This window comes from Martes martes, assembly GCF_963455335.1.
Source record: "Martes martes genome assembly, chromosome: 1".
Classification (NCBI taxonomy): domain Eukaryota; kingdom Metazoa; phylum Chordata; class Mammalia; order Carnivora; family Mustelidae; genus Martes; species Martes martes.
This window is the reverse complement of record NC_137888.1, coordinates 183,984,004-184,004,799: the sequence shown is the minus strand read 5'-3', so window position 1 is coordinate 184,004,799 and position 20,796 is coordinate 183,984,004. Positions and strand designations below refer to the sequence as shown.

The 20,796-nt window shown below is 46.5% G+C and overlaps 1 protein-coding gene across 9 annotated transcripts in view; it reads right to left on the bottom strand.

Annotated features, from left to right (window-relative positions):
- MAGI1 (membrane associated guanylate kinase, WW and PDZ domain containing 1) overlaps positions 1–19,180 on the bottom strand; it is a 635,349-nt gene extending 616,169 nt beyond the window's left edge. For all 9 annotated transcript variants that reach the window (XM_080808970.1, XM_080808971.1, XM_080808972.1 and 6 more), the window contains exon 1: positions 18,288–19,180. In XM_080808970.1, coding sequence (XP_080665096.1) covers positions 18,288–18,600 — 313 coding nt within the window. In that variant the 5' untranslated portion in view covers positions 18,601–19,180. The remainder of the gene's footprint in view (positions 1–18,287) is intronic.
- Positions 19,181–20,796: the final 1,616 nt, after the last annotated feature.

Sequence of the window (20,796 nt, the reverse complement as noted above, 5' to 3'; positions counted from 1 at the left end):
TCTGTCAAATGAATAAATAAAATCTTTATTTTTTAAAAAAAAGGAGTACTACTCAGCCTTTACGAGGAAGGAGGTTCTAACGTGCTACAACACAGACAAAGCCTGTGGGCACAGTGTGGAGTGAAATGAGCCTCTCGCGACAGGGCAAATACCGTATGGTTCCACTTACATGAGCACCTAGAAGTCGTCAGATTTATCAAGACAGAAGGTCCAGTGGTGGTTGTACAGAAGGCCCCTGAGCCATACATTTAAATAATGGCAAAAATGGTAAGTTTTATGTTATGTCTATTTTAACCACAACTTTTGAAAAGTTGACTACGACTTTGCTGGGTCCCTAAGCGCACCCAGGACTGTGTCTGAGGAGAAAGTTGTGTTGGTCAGTGCCGAAAGATACAGGCACTTACGTCTAGTCCTGCTCATGGTGAAGCCACAGATGGACAAACGGAGAAGCTCACAGCCGCAAGGGGCCAGGCTTGCCACACCTACCCAACCCCCCCCACCCCAGGCACAGAGACGGCGGCCTGCCCAAGTGCCGAGAAGAGCACCCAGCTTCCAGCTTTCCTCAGAACACGTTCCAGAAAGTTCTGTACTCCAAATTCACACAACGGAGCAGTACTGTCTGAAGGGGATCTCATCACAGGCTACAAAGGCACTAATGCAGCATCCCAGTGGGAGCCTGGAGCATCTCCAAGCTGGAGGAAGCTCCTCGCTGTCCCTTTATCCGCTGGGTAACCTGGCACTAGGAACCACTTCTCAAGCGTCAGGGTCCTCACCCGTAGAACGGGAAGATTGGACACGCACTTCACAGCTCGCGCTGAGGACTAAAGATCATGCACATATGGCCTTCAGAGCATAGTGTGACCTGACAAGCGCTCATCTGCTATCGTTGGCATGGTGGGTTTTCATCTTCTTTCCCTGGTTTTTGCTCCCAAACTTGAAGCCCAACAGGCAGAGCATATGACAAGTGGGGAGGTGAGGGCTCAGGCCTCAGGGATCGGAACAGGGACTGCAGACCTAAGCGACTCAGCACCCAGGATGGGGCATACCTCAGGGCCTCTTTCTAGAAGGAAGAATAAGCAGGAATGTCCCCCCCCCCCCCTTTGGCAACGGTCACCAATCTGCAAACAACTAAAGTCATTGTGAGGCTGTCCCTTACAATATCTAGGTCCTGTCTTCACCTATAGCCTCTCCAGGCTGTGCTGGGATGATGTCTGCCCAGAAGAGAGATACTTTCTAATGTGAACAAAGTCAACCAGATGGGCGAGGGGCAGCTCTGAAGCAAATGAGAGAAATACGACCTATGCCCTATTCAAGCTGTACCTGAAGCTCCCATCTTCTTCTGAAATCCTTAAGTTCCATATATCAGCTAATCCCCTTTGTTGTTTAAGCCACTGAGTTGTTTTTTTTATTAGTTGTAACCAAAAGCGTCAAGGTGATAAAATGGTTTCTACCATCCCAGGATAACTTAGTCTTCCCCTCTGGATAAAATACTCAAACTGAAATGATCTGTTCAACCATCCCAATATATAAGGTGCCGGAGACAGACCAGTCCACAGAAAAAAACCTCCTCCCCAGCCTCACAGAACATAGCTGTTCCACACAAAGCACTTTGGGAAAATCAGCACAGTGCCATACAATGAGGTTCTTTAAGAAAAATGTCATCAGTAAACACAGTGACCCAAATCATCAAGGGACACTTCAAAACTACTTATCCCAAGCTTCCACATTTAACAAGCGTCAACCCAAAGTGTCACTCTGGCCTCTTCCTCTTGGAGCAGCTGGATGTGACAACGAAGCCCCATGACTGTCCTCACCACTTGTAACAGGATCGTCTCCTGCGCCATTCCATCTGGTAGACGCTAGCCACAACTGAGGGTTAGATTTAAATCAATTACATGTGAAGAAAATTTACCTTTTTCATTTTCATTGTGTGGCTAATGAAATGGAACCACACTCACCACGTTATAAGTACACAATCTCCACCAGGGGCTAGTGGATTCAACATTGGGCACTGTGGGCGAAGAATATCTCCATCACTGCGCACATTTCTACCGGAGAGCACCATGTTTCCTCCAGAGCTCCTTTTCTATCTCAACATGGTGGCTGTGGTGCTGGGGAAGAGGTCTCTGTCAATGATCCAACTGCTGCTGGGATCCTGAAGCAAGAAAATAACCTTCCACAACACATATCCACACACCCAGTATTTGCCACTGTAGAAGAACTTTTAGCTCAAATAACTCAATTAGTCTTTTTTTTTTTTTAAGATTTTTTTTAAAATTTATTATTTGACAGAGAGAGACACAGTGAGAAAGGGAACACAAGCAGGGGAAGTGGGAGAGAGAGAAGCAGGCCTCCCGCTGAGCAGGGAGCCCTATTCGGGGCTTGATCCCAGGACCCTGGGACCATGACCTGAGCCAAAGGCAGACACTTAAGACTGAGCCACCCAGGCACCCCTTTCTTTTATTTTTTTTTTTTAAGATTTTATTTATTTATTTGTCAGAGAGAGACACAATGAGAGAGGGAACACAAGCAGGGCGAGTGGGAAAGGGAGAAGCAGGCTTCCCACCAAGCAGGGAGCCCGATGCAGGGCTCGACCCCGAGACCCTGGGATCATGACCTGAGCCAAAGGCAGATGCTTAACGACTGAGCCACCCAGGTGCCCCTTATCTTCCTATTCTTGACTCCCTTCCCCAATCAGTGTTCATTCAAGCGTAGAATGGGGTCTGTCACCATCATTTATTAGGTAACTGGAATGGAAAAGGCCAATGTTGTAGAGCCAGGAGCCTCCAGCTTGGACTTCCCACAATCAGTCAGAACTTGTTTAAACACTGTGGATTCACACGGCCCACCCCCGTCCCCCCAAACTCCCCACACACACCCCAGGATTCTGACTGCATGGGTCTGAGCTAGAGCCTAGTAATCCCCGCATTTAATAAACACCCTGGATGATACAAACCAGTGACCACCCTGTGGACCGTTCTTTGGAGCTGAGGCATCCACTGGGCAGGAAGACATGACTCAGAATCACTAATGAAGTCAACCCCAGATGCCCAGAGCTTGAAAACTCCCCCAGGTAATTCTGATGCATTTTCCATTCACCCTAACTCAATTTGTGGCCCACTGTTGCCAAAGCTGATCATTTTCTCCAAGCCGCCCTGCCTGCAATCTGTTAGCAACCATCAGGTGAATATAAGTGCCTGGTAACAGGTGCACAGGGCTGTAAATTCCACCTCTTACCTCCCCACCCCCCACAGACTTTTCTTGATGTCTCTTTTCCCTCAGGAATTCAGGCAAAAGGGTGACTCACCAGGTTTTATTAAACCCCCAGGGAGAGGCTCCTTCTACCAAAAAAGATTCCAATAGTAAAAACCAAATATCATTCCCATTAATGCCTTCTTTCCACAAATGTCTTCCTTAGAGATAATTATTTCACAGAGAAGAGCTGGAGCTTCCATTATTTTTAAAGTAACCTCCTACCCTCAAGATGGATCTCGAACTCACGACCCAGAGACCAAGAGTTGCATGCTCTACTGACCAAGCCAGCCAGGCGTGCCTTGAGCTTAGATTTTTAGCTAAACTGTATCAGAGAGGGATTCACATCGCTTAAGAAAGCCAGGGCCTTTCTTCCTTCTGGCAGTATTTTCCCACAGACTTAGACAGAAATAGGCAACAGCTACATGAATTTTTCCTTTGCTGGGCATCCCCTCTCTCTGACTTCTCTTATAAACAATGAGATATATATATATATATATACATACACACACACATACACATACATACATAGATAATACATCAATATTGAGATAACACTCTTGTACTTCTCATCTACACTGTGGAGGTGCCCACCTGAGGCTGGGTGCTAAGGTACCATACAGTATGGCTAGAGACCCTTCTTCCCTTTACCAAAGACCAAAGCTCAGGAATCTTGTCAAGGATCACCCAGCCTAAAACACCATGGACTATAAGCTTCTCCAGGTACATCTTAATCTTGAGCATTTTAAAGTAGAAAGGAACCCAAATTTCATGCCAACTTGGGAGAATTCTGAGTGCCCCAAAAGTTGTTACCATAACAAACGAAGTAGATAGGACACAGAGTCTCAAGATGAAAACTCTTTAATTCTGTCTCACATCCCAAGTCCTGGATTATGTACATAGAGAATATACTATCTACAATTTAACTTCCTGGATGGTCTATTAGAATGTTCTTATTCTGGGGGCCCCTGGGTGGCTCAGTCAGTTAGGCATCTGCCTTCGGCTCAGGTCATGATCTCCGGGTCCAGGATCGAGCCCGAGTCAGGCTTCCTGCTCAAGTGGAGGAGTCTGCTCCTCTCTCTCTCTCTCTCTCTCAAATAAATTAATTTAATTTAAAAAAAAAAAAAAAAAGAATGTTCTTACTTTGAATCAGGGATGGAGATATGGAGAGAAGGACGGGGACAAGAGAAGGAAAGAAAAGAAACACAGTCCAAATTCAAACCTAGCAAAATCCAAACTCCATCTTGGGCTTTTGCTGCCAACTCTGTAGTTTTCATTTTATAGAGGTCTTTCCTTGCTTGGCTCCTTGACAGAAAAACTGCACTGACTGAACCTATAATCTGAATTATCTAAGTCCCCTTCCCCATCCTCGCACAGCAAACCTGGTGCCTGACATGAATTATGCAAAGCAGAAGAAGCCATTTCACAGGTAGAAAAGCAAGAAAGCCCACTTTCATTTTCCAAAAACAAAATTCTACCATATAATCCTGGTGCAGAAGAACAGATACCCACCGGTCATAGAGGTTAATCATGTTCTGAAAGCATCTATGCTTGGAGTAAAGGCCAGGGTCCTGATTTATCCGTACAATATCCAAGAAAGTTGTGTTACTGGAGATTTTCCTGCTATATTTAAAACCTAAGAGGTATACCTAAAACTCCCTCATTTTTTTTTAATTTGGAAGGCCACACATTTCACAGTAAAATTATCTCAGAGCAGAAAACATATACCATTCCCAGGATGCATTCATAAAAATGTCATCATCAAGATGCCATTTTGCACCCAGTTCAAAGACTCAGCAGACCAGGACCCTGAGACAAAATACTCCAAGAATTATAATCAGCTGTCAAAATATATCCTCTCCCCAGCTCCTCACAACTAGAATGGGGGAGCTGTCACCAGCTGGGCCTCCAGCAGACTACAGGGACAAACTGGACCGCTTCTGGAACTTATTATTCACTTCAACACATATTTATTGACCGTCGCTGTGAATTGGTCACTATCCTGGGCTCTGAAAATACAGACAGGAGTAAGAAATGAGATTACAGCTCTTGAACAGATGAAGTGTGAGAGACATCAAGTGAGAGAGACAAACACATAAACAAGGGGCCACAAGATCATCGCCCAGACCAAATACGGCTCCCAGATGTGTTTTGTTGGGTTCATCCATGCTTTTGGAAGAAGCCTGAACCAACATTTTTAAATTCTCAAAGTGCGTTTTTTAACAATTCAACCTTCTGGATTGTCTTTAAAATTTGAAAAATCTGGCACCAGTGGCCAATGTCCCCCCATGTCAGCAATAGGCTGAAGCAAAGTAGCAACTGCTCCCTCTGAACAAAATGTGTCCTTCCAGTTTACCCCAGACCCCATCAGTCCCTAATGCCCTTTGGAATACATACTCAGCATTTCCGTTTGTAAGTCCTATTATTAAAAAAGGAAAAAAAAAAAAATCCAGGGCTAGGTAGTATATGTTATAAATGAGGTAGATAAAGAAATACAAGACTCCCACAAGCGCCAGGGATACAAGTTGATATCCTCTCTGAGTCTTAAGAAGATAAAAGCCTTGGGGCACCTGGGTGGCTCAGTGGGTTAAGCCTCTGCCTTCGGCTCGGGTCGTGATCCCAGGGTCCTGGGATCGAGCCCCACATCGGGCTCTCTGCTCAGCAGGGAGCCTGCTTCTCCCTTCCTATCTGCCTGCCTCTCTGCCTACTTGTGATTTCTCTCTCTGTCAAATAAAAAAAAATAAAAAAATAAAAAAAAAAAAAGAAGAAGATAAAAGCCTTAAGAAGATAAAATTCAGGGGCACCTGGGTGGCTCAGTGGGTTAAGTCGCTGCCTTCGGCTCAGGTCATGATCTCAGGGTCCTGGGATCGAGCCCCGCATCGGGCTCTCTGCTCAGCAGGGAGCCTGCTTCCCCTGCTCTCTCTGCCTGCCTCTCTACCTACTTGTGATCTCTATCAAATAAACAAATAAAATTTAAAAAAGAAGAAGAAGAAGAAAAAATTCAGGGGAGTCTGGGTGGCTGAGTCGGATGGGTGTCTGACTCTTGTTTTAGTTCAGGTCATGATCTCGGGGTCATGAGATCAAGTCCCTTGTCAGGCTCCATGCTCCGTGCAGAGTCTGCTTGGAAGCCTCTCTCTCTCCTTCTCCCTCTGTGCTTCCCCTTGCTCTCTCTCTCTCTAATAAATAAAATCTTTGTAATAAATAAATAAGAAGGGGTGCCTGGGTGGCTCAGTGGGTTAAAGCCTCTGCCTTCAGCTTGGGTCATGATCCCAGGGTCCTGGGATCGAGCCCCACATCGCGCTCTCTGCTCAGCAGGGAGCCTGCTTCCTCCTCTCTCTGCCTGCTTGTGATCTCTGTCAAATAAATAAAACCTTTAAAAATAATAATAAATAAATAAATAAGAAGATAAAATTCATGTGAGCCAAGCGTTCTAGACCTCGGTACAAGGAAAATATCTGAAGAGGTTCAGTACAATGTAAGTATAAGGATATTCATCAATTTATTGCATAAAATAGGAAAGGAAAACAACCTACACGTTCCACGTCCATCCTCAAAGCATGGTTGTTATTGCACAACCAGAAACGATTCTACAGCCATTGAAATGACAAAATAGATATATTGGTAGTATAGAAAAATCATCCACGATATACTGTTAGGCACACACACACAAAAAAAATTCCACAAAACAGCATGTGTCATATTATCCAATTTTCATGAGAAACAGACCCTCCTAAAAAAAACTACCAAAAAAAAAAAAAGAAAGAAAGAAAAAGTGTGGGGCGCCCGGGTGGCTCAGTGGGTTAAGCCTCTGCCTTTGGCTCAGGAAGACATGGTCTCAGGGTCCTGGGATCGAGCCCCGCATCCGGCTCTCTGCTCAGCGGGAAGCCTGCTTCCCCCTCTCTCTCTGTCTGCCTCTCTGCCTCCTTGTGATCTCTCTCTCTGTGTCAAAGATTTTTTTAAAATCTTTAAAAAAAAAAAAAAAAGGGTGTGTGTGCGTGCGCGCGCACGCGCGAGTGTTTGGCTATAAGTACAGTATGAATGTGTGTTATTTCTCTGAATGGGATTACAGACAATGTAGGTACATTCTCCCTTCATATTCACATCGTTCTGTATTATACACATTGTTTAAATGAAATAAGTAACTTTCACAGGGGGGAAAAACATGAGCTATGGGAGCACACACCAACTATAAATGATGAGTGACGGTTCTGTGAGGTCACAGTATATTTGAGTTTTTTAAAAGATTAGAAACCAAAATCTAGATGCCGATGCTCGGTTAAAAAAAAAAAAAAAATCCACATGCTCTAAGACCAAGGAAAGTTCTTTTTTAACAACTTGATCTAGAGTTCTGAATTCTTAACCAAGTCACACAGACTTAAACAGGCTGATAGTTGGAGGAGGAAATGAGCATGCTCTCCCCATCAGATGTAAATTCTAACGCTTGGCCAAGGATCCAGGTGGTAAAATACTGACTCTATTTAAATCAAGGCGAAGCGATGCCTTCCGTGGCCACATGACGTAAGCAACAGGCTCAATCCCTGCACACATCTGGTCAGAATACAGGCCCTCTAAGACCTTCAACACAATTAATTCAATATTTTCCCCACAGTTCAAAATGCTACAACAACTGGCAGAGAACCATCTTAAATCATCACGGAAAGTCAGACATATGGCTAAGTATATTTAATATGCCTTAAAAATAAGCCACGGAGTTTCTAGCCAACAAGATCTTAAGCAAGAATTTTTTTTTTTAATTGAGTTAAAAGTTATGCCTACTCGTTACCCTCCAAAGAATTCAACTGAGCAGATATTTCTCGAGCACCTACACAGGTCAGAGGTGGCAAACAGAGAACAGGGATGTTACCTTCAAGAATTCAAGAAACACATAATCCAGTAGGGGAGACAGACAGGCAAATCGGCAATGACAAGACACTATTGTCTTGAAATCATGATGTGCGTGGGGGAGAAAAAAGAGGGCACAGAGGAGGAAGGAAATGACAGTGTTGGTGACGGAGAATAAGGCAAACAGAGGAAAGCAAGTAACTAGAGCCTGACAATACGGAGTGGCTCGTTCTGGGTTCCGGCCCTTTAACACTCTGGGAATTTATTTTTAGGCCTATCCTCAGTGGGGTCACCAAGCATGCTGCACCCTCTCAGGCAGCATCCGCAGTGACCCCCCCAGTAGAAGGACCTAGGGGCTCCCGGCTACGAAGTCAACACACTCCTAGGACACAAATTTTGGAAACAGGCAGATCTGAACTTGAATCTCACCGGGGTCAGGTGCCTGGGGGTGAGGATAAATGATGTGACCTCTCCTAGCTCATTTTTCTCATGGCTAAAATGAGAATGACATCATCTACCCAGGCAAAACCCTAACCTGGGTCTCAGTAACCTATCAGAAGATCCATAAATAACAATTACGATTAGTTTATTGCTCCTAATTCAGATTCCCGGTCTCGACCCTGAAGTTATACATTAGACCAGGGTTTCTCAACCTCAGCCTTTGGTCGTTTGGGGACGGATAACTCTCCCCTGGGGAGAGGGGGGCGGTATTGTACACTGTAGGATGTTCTGCAGCCTCCCTAGCCTCCACTCCCGACGTGCCAGCAGCACTCCCCCGTCCTGAGTTGTAACAACCAAATAGGCTTACAGGCAATGCCAAATGTCCCCGAGTAGGCAGAACCACCGTCCATTTTAAATCACTGCTTTAGAGGAACTCACCGATGGTGTCCATTTCTCAACAGAAAATCATCACAGCTGCTATTATGTAGGTATTTTGGCAAGCCCTGCCTATATGCCAAGCAGAGGATTAAGTGTTCTGGGTACATTTTCCCATTTAATCCTCCCAAGCAACCAATGAGGTAGGCATTACTCTCATTTTCAACTGGGAAAATGGAGTTCTGGCAGGTTAACGCGCCCAGGGTCGCTCAGCTGGAAATGGCAGGGTCTGGATTTGAACCTACCCAGTCTGACTCCAAACCCTTATAACCCCAAGCCCCACTGCTTCCCTTGCCACCCGTGATGTGGGAGCCCAAATACAGTGCCAGGAAGGTCAGAGGATCTCCGTGTCACGTTCTCCAGGATCATTCTCCTTGGGACTTCCAGGAAAGAGAGAGAGGACTTCTCCGTCCCCTACATCTTCGTACAACCTGGGACCCGATGACAATAATTAGAATCAGTATGTCACCACTGGGGACAATGTGAGAGAAGTTCTACCTACACATGGTAAGGTCCAGAGTTTCCTTCTCACTTGTCCGAACTCATCCAACCACAGCCGTTTCAAAAAAGTGGCATCTGAATAATGCAGAAAAATGAAGCTTTTTTTCTAGACTTTAAAAAGCTCTCCAGGAAACTTATACCACAATTTCTATCTCTCAGGAGATTCTTTCTTCTCTTTGGAGTGCTTTCAAATGAGGAACATTCAGACAATAACAGAAGCCAACATATACTGAGCTATGGGCCAGGCCCCGTGCCATGTGGTTTACTTAAACCTCCTCCTTTTATTCTTCCATCAACTCTAGAAAGTAGGTAGGTATCGCTCTTAGCCCCATTTTCAGATGAGAAAACCCTGGCCCAAAGAGGTGAAGTGTCTTGCCCTGAGTCACCTGGCTAGCAAATTCAAAATTCTGGCTTCTAATCCACACCAGCTTAAGTCCAAAACCTACACATGTATAACACATCGCTACATGGATATTAGTGGGTTATCTTACAAGCAGTTCTGCTGTCCTGTTAACACCATATAGAACAATAATTCTGAAACATGGCTTATCACACCATAATCCCCTTTTAATTGCACCATCAGGCCACTGCCCATAAGAGAGCTTCCAGTCTTGTCTCATGACAGGCTGAAAGATTAGTCTTATTGTGGAAAACAGAACTGTGTCCCATTAAAGGTGCACACGAATGCCTCTGATGGCAATCACTGTGGGGTGGACGCCTGAGCGGGGAGAATGTCATTCTCTTCTGTAATTCTTTCTCATGACAATGGAGGTAGTAACAGAAAAAGTCTCTACACACAGCTGGCAGTGCCCAGAAGAACTTCTCACAGTCCGTTTGAGGGTGAAAGAGTTTGCAAAGTTCCCTGACACGCTCAGGGGCTGCCCGAAACCCGTCACATGAAGACCAGCTGAAACCGGCTGCCAAAGCTGCCTTCAAGAAGATTCCTCGATCCACCGGCTAAGCTCTACTCAGCCACACTCACAGACTGCCAATGACAAACCCACATCGGGGTTAATGTGAGCCGTCATGAATTACCCACATTTTCAGAGACTTTCAAATATGGGAATTTTCAGAGGCAACCGAGCTCAGGGGAGAGTTATTTGAGTTCTCCATTTGACAGCAGACGTTCAACAGATGCTCTTGCCACAAGGACGCACCAGGCCCTGCTCTCGGTCCTGGGGATGCAGCACGAAACACACCCACAGTGTCCCTGCCCTCCCAGAGCTTCTCTTCTAGGAGAGACAAAATAAGGATTTTAACTTATTTTGAAGCAAGCTCCCTGAAATGGAGTGAAATAAAGCAGAGAAAGGCTACAGAGGGTAACGAACAGCAGTGGAGTTACAGCTTCCAACAATGTCGTCGAAGAAGGTGTCATGGAGAAGGCGACATTTGGGAAAGACCTGAAGTTCAGGAGGCAGCAAGCCTTCACGGTGGGAACTAGCAGATCATGGACCGGAGTTGTTGTGGGGGGTGGGGGAGGGGTGAAATGTCATGCACCAGATCATGGGAGGGAACCTCGTGAGTCACTGTGAGGACGTCAGTTTTCAGTCTGAGATGAAGACTGAAGAAATGATTATAAGTAATGGGTTACTCCATTCTTTAATTACTTAGCCATAAAAAGAGAAGAGCATTATTTAATCACACAAGAACTTGTTCAAATTCCATCCTCTAATTTTACGTCATGCCTTCAGAAAGGTTAGCATCCAGAACATTCCGGGCTCTACATAGGACACTTTACTACAAAGTAGACAACCATGCGATAGGCATGTCCTTGACATCTGTGGGGGTACAGCCATGGAAACACAAAAACAAATTCACAAGAAACACCATATCAACGCAGACATCCATAGGGGTGCCGCACAGCAAAGCTCTAGTGTTTATGAGGGATTTTTCAAGGTTATAGATCTCGCATAGAAGCTGCATAAAGACAGGCAAGAATGCAGTAACCTACTTTTTTAGGATGCGAATGTCAGCCCTTAGCAAATTTGACAGCCTTTATTCTCAGCGTACACAAAATCAGTATATCCTGTTACACATATATACAGACTCAAGGAAGGGACCACTAACATCAGAGACTGGTGTTTTGCATTAAATAACCATCGTTTATAAAGCAACATCCTTCATGTAAACCCTTGTGGTAAGGAGATGTCAGAATGTTTTCTCTTATAAACCACTTAATTCCCCTTGGTGGATATCATCAATTCTGCCCTCCTAGACTAGCTGGGTAATGAATGCCAACATATGCAGTGAGCCAACTGTATGCCATTGCATCATAAGGTCAAGTGAATCTATTTTTAAAGAACAAGGCCATTGGCCAAGGGTGGCCACTGGAAACAATGGACAAGTTGGGTTGCCTGTCCTTGCATTATTTTTTCTAAAAGCTGTGGAATGTTCCACAGGGTAACCTAAAAATACCCTTTGGAGAGTGGTCTTTCAGCACAAAGAATATAAAGATTGATTTTGAAAGTTTAAGTTTAAAAAAAAAGACCTATAAACACAAAGCTCAATTTAAGAGCAAGAGAGGACAAAAATCAGACTGTTTTCTGCAGCAAAGATCTGATTTGCTGTTGGCTGGAAAAATTGTATTCAGGGACAATGGTACAAAAAAACAGACGTAAGGTGTCATTCTTACGGACGCTGACATAGAGCAGACCCCATATCAACAAAAAACGGGGAAGCCCCTCACCATCCTGCCTGCTCAGCATCTGAAATTTCCCTTCTTAAACTCCAGCAAGAGTCAACAAGCAGAAATACTTCAATATAATTCATTAAGCCTTGTCGGTCATTTACTTATTTATAGCTCCGTATAAATTATTAGAAACAGGGAATCAGCTGATTGGAAGATCTGGTGAAGGGAAAAATGAACGTATTAGGATCCTAAGTCAGAAGAAATAAAAGATGAATGGGCAGTAAAGGGGGAAGGATGTAGACAGCCTAGTCTGCACATATCATACGAATGAGAAGCCACAAAGGAAAATCCATTCACGTGTCCAGCAAATGTGAATGAGCACCTAGGATTTGCCAGCTACTGTTTCAGGCCCTGGGAAATAGAGGGGTAAGCAAGTGAGAAAAGCTCCTTGTTTTCACAGACCTTACATTCTAGGGGGAGGAGAGACAGACAAAAAAGAAGAAACAAGGGGCACACGGTTGGCTCAGCAGGTAGAACATGTGACACTTGATCTGGGGTTGTGAGTTCAAACCCCACACTGGGTGTAGAGATTATTTTTTTTTAATTAATTAACTTTAAAAAAAGAAGAAACAGAAGATAATTTTAAATTGGGACAAGGCTATGCAGGCACAATGCAGGATGAAGGGATGGCTTATAACTCAAGAGCTGTCTTATAGGGAGGTCAGGGGTATGCTGGGACGAGCTCATACTGGCTCTGTAGAATGGATTAAACATATCTCTTCCCCACTCCAGATATGCTACAGATCTGAGGCTTGCCTCCACCAGAGCGGGTTGTTAACCATCTAGCAGCACACTACCATGGGAAGCTCAATGATCTTCTCTCTGAAGGAACACTAAGGAAAAGAATCCATCTTGTGACCATCTCAGGGATGAATAAGCAAACCCAGAGACCATGAAGCAGAATTCACGGGACACCAAGAAAGACAGGCCCCTGTGTTGTAAAACGAGTACGACTGGGGCGCCTGGGTGGCTCAGTCAGTAAAGCATCTCCCTCCAACTCAGGTCATGATCCCAGTGTCCTGGGATCGAGCCCTGCATCAGGCTCCCTGTTCCACCGGGAGTCTGCTTCTCCCTCCCTCTCCCCCATCCTCAGCCCCAAATACATAAAAAAATCTTTAAAAAATAAAATAAAATGAGAATGACTTTGTTACAGAGCTATTGTAGTGTAGTCCAATGGGTCAAAAATAAACACACACATCAGAACAAAACATAAAAAGGCACAAAGAACTCTATTCAATTGTGTGTGGTCATAACACCCTCATTTCAGTGAGGAAAAGGGTCTGGTGGTGGTGGTGTGGTTTCTAAGCTGTGTCTTATTTACTGTCCCTGCTCTGTCTAAAATGTGGGCGGTTTTGGCTTCCGGGCAATTTGCAAAACCACAGACTTCACCTACGAAAATATGTAAGCATGACCTAGGATACCACCACTTGGGGAAACTACAATCACACCACCTTAAGCTTTTGCAGTCAGGGTTACTCATGAAAGTGCAGCATTTCAGGAATGCAAAGGACCTACGGGCCATGGCCATTTTATTTCTGGCATGAAAAAATGAAGAAAGGTCGGACCAGAGAGGGTGACTTGCCCGAGATGACAGCACTAGCTGGCAAAGCCTGTTCTGGAACCCAAGTCAGCTGTGTCATGTGTCCTTTTCTAAGTGTCAGTCCGTACCTTCAGGCAGTGATTCTCAAAACTGGGCACGCCGTGGAATCACCCCAGGGCCTCTTTAATACTGCCCCACAGGCTCCGCCTCCAGGAGTTTCAGAGTTTGGGAGTCAGCATCACTGGGGTGGGGTCCAGGAATTCCAGTGTCTAGCCAGTCCCAGGTGACGCTTTGGCCACTGGTCTGGGGGCCCTACTCTGAGACATGCCGACCCAGGAATGAGGAGCAGGGGCTCTTGGCATCCAACACAGCTGCCTGTCAACTTGACTTCTGCCAGCTGTATGATGACTCTTGGAAAGGCTACCCAAACTCTGCGGACCTCAGTTCTGGACACCTGTGTCCAGGGGCGAGAAATAAAAAAAAAAATGTCCATAAAGCACTACTTTCACCTCAGGCCTGGCACATTCTAAAACAAGTGCTTAGCTTATATCCTATAGCAAAGTTTCCTTAATCACCCTTTTTTCTGTTTCCACATATACTAGGATGGCTACAATTCAAACGACACACAAGATTGAAGACCGGCAAAAATGCAGAGCAATTGGAATATTTTGGCACCTATATTCACAATAGTGAAAAATGGCAAGTAGTCCAAAGCCCAATGACAAGCAAAAATATTTTAAAAACTGGTGTGTGTATTCCTACAATGGAATAGTAATCAACAATAAAGAACAATGAAGGGTGCCTGGCTGACTCTGTCAGCACAGCAATGTGACTCTTGATCATGGGGTTGTAAATTTGAGCCTTATGATGGGTAAAGAGATGACTTAAAAAAAAATAAAAAATAAAAAATAAATAAATATATATATATAAACTTAAAAAAAAAAAAAAAAAAAACCAGGGGCGCCTGGGTGGCTCAGTGGGTTAAAGCCTCTGCCTTCGGCTCAGGTCATGATCCCAGGGTTCTGGGATAGAGCCCCGCATTGGGCTCTCTGCTCAGCAGGGAGCCTGCTTCCTCATCTCTCTCTGCCTGCCTCTCTGCCTACTTGTGATCTCTGTCAAATAAATAAAATCTTTTTTTTAAATAAATAAATAAATAAATCAATGACACAATATGAAATCTGCAAAATATTTTGAGTGTAAAAACTCAGATACAAACGAGTACATATGGCATTATTTCATTCATATGAACATCAATAATAGACAAAATTAATTCATGATAAAGGAAATCAGATAGCCTTTGTCTCTGGAGGAGGTGTCGGGAACTGACCAGAAAGGGACAGGAGGGAAATTTCTAGAGTAACAGAAATGTTCTATATCTTGATTTGGGTAAAGAAAAAATGAACATATACATTTGTCAAAATTCATCAAACTATATACTAAAGATCTGTGCATTTCACTACAAGTAAATATATACTTACAAAGTATAAAGTATATGCTTTATACTTTATATATATATAATACAAAATAGCATTTTTTTCAAAATAACATATTTTATGTAACATATATATGTATCTGTACATTTTTTTACGCACTTTGTGACAAAAGACTGTCTTCCCCATCTAAAATGAACCAAGTTCTAGTGATCCCAGGATCCTGGGATCAAGCCCTGAGTTGGACTCCCTGCTCCACGGGTAACCTGCTTCTCCCTCTCCCTCGGCTTGCTGCTCCCTACCACCCCACACCCCCGCTCATGCTCTCCCTTTCTCTCTCTGTCAAATAAATAAATAAAATCTTAAAATAAATAAATAAAATAAAATGAACCAAGTCTAACCTGGTAGATCCATTTAGCTTGGTTCCTTCACAATCCAGTCCCGCTTCATATAATACCATTTGCTACAGACTATTTTAGTCTGTGCATCTTTCCAGGGAGCTGCCATGAAATAGAAACAGCAGAATTTTCTCCCACAAGAAGACCGTGACATTTCCATACCGACGGTACCCAAAGTGCCCTGTGTCTCTGGGAGTGGCTAGCTCAGGGTGCAGGAGACACAAAAGTAACATTTTCCTTTGCCACACACCGAGGATGAGTTTATCTAATATATGATTACAACATAGTAATGAAGACATAGTAAGAGCAATCCTGTCATACAATTTAACTCATGTTCTTGGTATAGGGGGAACGGAAGACTGGTGAAATGCTTCCTAGTGCCATGTTTCTATAATGAAGATGTTGGAAGAACTGTGCCCATGTAATTATCCCATAAAATAGTAGCTTTCACACTGCAGTGGATTCCATCCCCATCTTTACGCTCTCCTGAGTAGAAGTAGATTTACATGCACGCACACACCTGCTAGGAACAGTCCTGTGCAGCACACAGAATGGTTCTGGGTGAAGGGAAATAACATTTGGAGACACTACAGTTTCCTTTCCATCCAGAGGTGTCTGATTCTGAACACACTTGATTATCTGACCCACCATGATTAGATACAGTGGCTCTTGGATCTCTGATGACTGGTGGACAGAAGAGGTTCAGGCACACGTGGCATACTGCACATTAAAAACAAGCCCCCATACAGGACCCACTAGACAGATAATAGATGGATAGCTACCCCTGCCTGTCCTTCCGCCAACCGTTTCTCCAAAATAGCCCCGTACGGAGACCTGTGGCTACTCCCATCAAATGCTTTGACACGGTGTTTCCTCTACAGTTCTATCAAATCCTAACAATCCAGGTACTGGCACTGAATTCATAATCCAGGTTCCTAACACCAAAAGCTAGGCTTAGAAATAAATAAATTCAATTTTACACAATAATGGCTCATCTTTATTGGGCACTTACTATGTGGCAGGCCCTGTTTTCCACACTTTCTACTTATTAGCTTATGTAATACCTAAAGGCAAGCCAGGTTACTGTTGAGGACATACTCTCAGGAAAAGAAGGTGTTAGACCTCAAGCAAAGCCTGAGGAAATGCACAATGAATAAGGCACAGTCTCTTGTACGGAAATGAGAAGAGGAGCCTAACTCACAGTTCAGAGGAAGTAAAAGAACTACAACATACACATTTAGGAGAGCCCAAAGGGAGAAGGGTTTGTTCAGCATGGCAGCATGCTGGAGGGCTTCCTGGAAGAGGTGTCCAAGTAGAAGATGAGGACTTAAATGGTAGGAACTTTTCTTAAGAGTCAGTGCATCGCTCCTCAAACTACCAAAAGGCCTGACAAAGCCTTCTGCCCCCTCCTCTGTTTCATCTGGAACAGGCCTGTTTCCAAGGATCTGCTCAGCCCAAGCCAGCCCTTCTTTCCTTTAACACATTCCTCCAGCTGCTGCTTGCCCTTCCAGGCCCGCAGGCACATATGGGAACTTTTCACCATGCTCAACGTTGCCACTTCCTCTGGTGCTTTCATGGAGAGGAACCTGTGTCATGGTACTTGGTCATGCAAGTGATCCTTTAGGGGAATCAACTCCTTCTCTGTTGGACTGATATAGGGACAGCCCCTTACCTGCACCACACAGAGGCAAGGGACTCCCCACCAGCAGCAGTCATCAAAGACGTGGGCACTCCTCTACAGGCTTCTAAGAGAGGAATCTGCCTTTATTCCCTCCCCTAGAAATCAAGCCCTCCAGTCTAGGAGGGTCATGCCCCCACCTCTTCCTCCTCCGCTTGTATTAAGGAGTCAAGCCCTCACTTCTGATATTTGTGTCACCTTGAGCAAGTTAACTTATCCAATGTCAATGCCGGTTTCCTTACCTGCAACCTGGGGTTTATAAAAACAACTCGCTCTCAGAATTGGGAATCAGAACAAAACAGCCAAGGAAAGCATTCAACACAGAGCCTGGCACGTAGTAAGCTATCAATGCAGAGTAACTACCATTATCATTATCAAGGATAACGACGGTGGTGGTGGTGGTGGTGGAGGCAGCATAAACTTGGGCTTGATTCGCGCTGACAGAAATACTCCTTTCCCTCCCCCCAAGCCTGGGGCTGGGCCACACGACAGAGACACATGCGTCATCCAGCTCTGGGGTGAATGCAGGATCTTCAGGAGGCGGGCACAGGAACCGCAGGGCGGTCGTACCCCAACCCACCTGAAGGGATACCAGGTGAAGCCGATTTCCTGATGGAGGACGTCAGTAACCACAGACCCCTCTTCTCATTCATACCCATTCTCCCGGTCTGTGAACAGATAAGTGGCAAAGGAATGCAGCGGCTGCGCTTGCTGCATCACTCCCCCAGAAGGGCCCGGAGACCGTCCACTTTGCCACTGCCTCAGTTTCCCAACTCTCCTTCCGGCGCAAGCAAAGCGGCACTGCACTTGGTGGCTGAGATAACAGGTTGGCAAACAAGGCCTGGGAAAAGTCTCCCCGCTTCCCGGCGCAAATCCAGTCTCCCCTTACCAACGCAGGTGGGCAAACAACCCACCATCTCTCAACAACTTTGCTTATTTCACCACGACAGGGCGCACGGCCCCAACTTCCCCTCCAAGCTGCGCTCGCAGAAGGAACGCGGGAAACCGAGATGCAGCGGAGGGCACTCCGCAGGCCTCTCCCCGTTTTGCGGGCGCCTCCCGGAGGCGCGTCCCGTCTTACCTTGTCTGACGGCTTTGAAGGTGACGGCCTCCTTGCAGCTGTCGATGACTCCCAGCACGTCATAGCGGGGCAAGCCGGACACCCGGATCCCCTGCACCTCCAGAAGCAGCTCCCCTTCGCCCAGCCGAGGGCCCTCGCCGCCGCCGGGAAGCCCCGCCGCTTCGGCCGCGGCCACCGCTCCAACATACGGAAACTCCCCATTCTCCGCTCCCCCCAGCACCGTCACCCCCAGCTCACCCTGGGGTCCCCGCTTCACAGTGCATTCGTGAACCTTGCTAGTCCAGTGGTTCTTCTTCTGGATCACTCTCGACATGATGGGTTACACCCCTCCTCCCCCCCCCACACACAAAAAATAATAATGCAATGAGAGACAGGTGCCCCCCACAGCACAAGTCCCCAAGCCCCCGCTGGTTCATGGGAGAGACATCTCCCCCAAAATAACGCAACGGGAGAGAGAAACTTGGCAGCCTCGCTCCCCTGCACACACTCGCGCACTCAAGCCATCATAAAACAAACTTTCTGGGCTTCCCCGCGAGCCCTGCACAGGCGCCCGCGAGCTTTGTTTGCATTCCGGTGCTTCTCGGTCCACGTTCCGGCGCCCGATCGTTCTCTCCCGGACCAGAGTCCACTCTGCGCCGCTTGGGTTATTTTTTTTTTCCTCCCTTCCTTCCTTTCTTGCCTCTTAGAAATGCGGTGTCTCCTCTTTGCCTCCCGCCTGGCTCGCCTTTCCTCGCTGCCGGGCTGTTCCTGAGGATGAGGGAAGCCCTTCCAGCCAGTTGCTGGGAGCCCTGGAGACGCGGTTGCCGAGCGGGGGTTGGGGGGACAGGAGGGAAGTGCCTGCGGCCCCTTTAAGCAGATACAAAGGCTCAGCTTGTTTTGTTACAGTTCATTCTATTCCGCGCCGCCGAGCGCAGCGGCCGGCGAGAGGAGACGCGCGCGCATGCGCCCCGCGGCCGCCTGCCGGCCGGCCCGCCCCACCTCTCCTTCCCGAAGGGAGAGATTCCAGTGTGCTTCCCGTTGGGTCCTAAAACCGATCCTCCAAAAGGAGATTTAGCCCCCTCTACGCCCCCCTCTTATTCCTCCTTTTCTTTCCTTGCCCTCGAGTCAGCTAATCACTTCAGGGTAGGGGCATGTGCACGTGTTTTACCCCGACTGTTTGCAACTTTTGAAATATGGTCAATCTGGCTTTGGCATTTTAAAATCATTTCAAACAGGTGGGGGTTGGGGAGGCTCACACACTCACCCTCGCGCTCACACTCACGCACACACGCACGCACTCACGCCGGCCTAAGCCTCCTCGCCGCCCTCGGCCAGTGGCTGGCCACGCTGTCGGTCACCCTCCCCGGCTTGTCCACCCCCGCCCCCACCCCCCGCGGTACTTCCCTCTAGTACCCCAGAGGTGGACCCGACCTGGAGGCGCGCTCCTGCCCCTTGCCTGCCTGCGCCCACCGGTTCGGGTCCTGGAGCTGGGACTGCCAGTGTCTCTGTGACGCTGGGTCCCCTGGCCCTCTACCTAGGATCCCTGTGAACTTTGGGACCCCCTTAAACTTTGGAGCCAACTTTTTAGGACACAGGGAAGACTATAGGCACGGGAAAGAAGCCAAATGGCTGGAGGGGGTTCAAGTCTTCAACCTAAAAGGGACCTAGCTTTTTAACTGTTTTTCAGCAAAGACTTCTGGAGCCAGTCATCTGTCCCAGGCTCAAGTTCCTGACTGAGCCGAGAATCCTTCGGACCCACCCCGGGACCACGAGATTAAGATCACCCACTGGTCTGCGATCTGCACCCGCGTCCAGGCGCCCGCGGGGGCGGGGGGTAGGCACCCACTGGTCTGCGATCTGCACCCGCGTCCAGGCGCCCGCGGGGGCGGGGCCTAGGAAGCCACCTCTCGGAATTCATAGCCTGGGGATCAGTGCCGCCCTGGGGTGCCAGCCGAGCGAGTGTCTATCCCCCGCTAGGTTTGGGAATGAGCTCGGGGGCTACGTACAGAAATAATACCCTGCATTGGGAAGGCTGCCCTCCCCCAAATAGCCTCTCGAGTCTCCTAAGCAATCTTTTTTCCTCAGTGACTTATAACTTTTATATTCATCTTTGGTCACAGAAAATATTCCAAGTGCTAAACAAGGGAGGGAGGGGAGGGGACTCAGAAAGGGTGGGATGCTGCGGGGGTCCTCTGGGTTGAGAGCCAGCCTAGGGTGTAGGTTCCCACGGGTCCAATCTCTGTGTGACCTTGAGCAAGCTCCTTGACCCCTCAGAGCCTTCCTTTCTCCCCTGCTAAGTAAGCATAACAATACCTTACAAGGTTTTTGGGAGTATCACATAGAACACTTGTAAAGTGCCCAGCTTGTAAAGTGAATACTTGTAAAGTGGCATATAATAAAAACTTACATTAGTAGTAGTAGTATTTGGAAAAACAATTAGGAAATCATTTGGGGTCTCATATTAGATGATGATGATAAGTCCCCCTCTTTTTCCTAAAGCTTAAAATATATAGGCACACATTAAATGTTT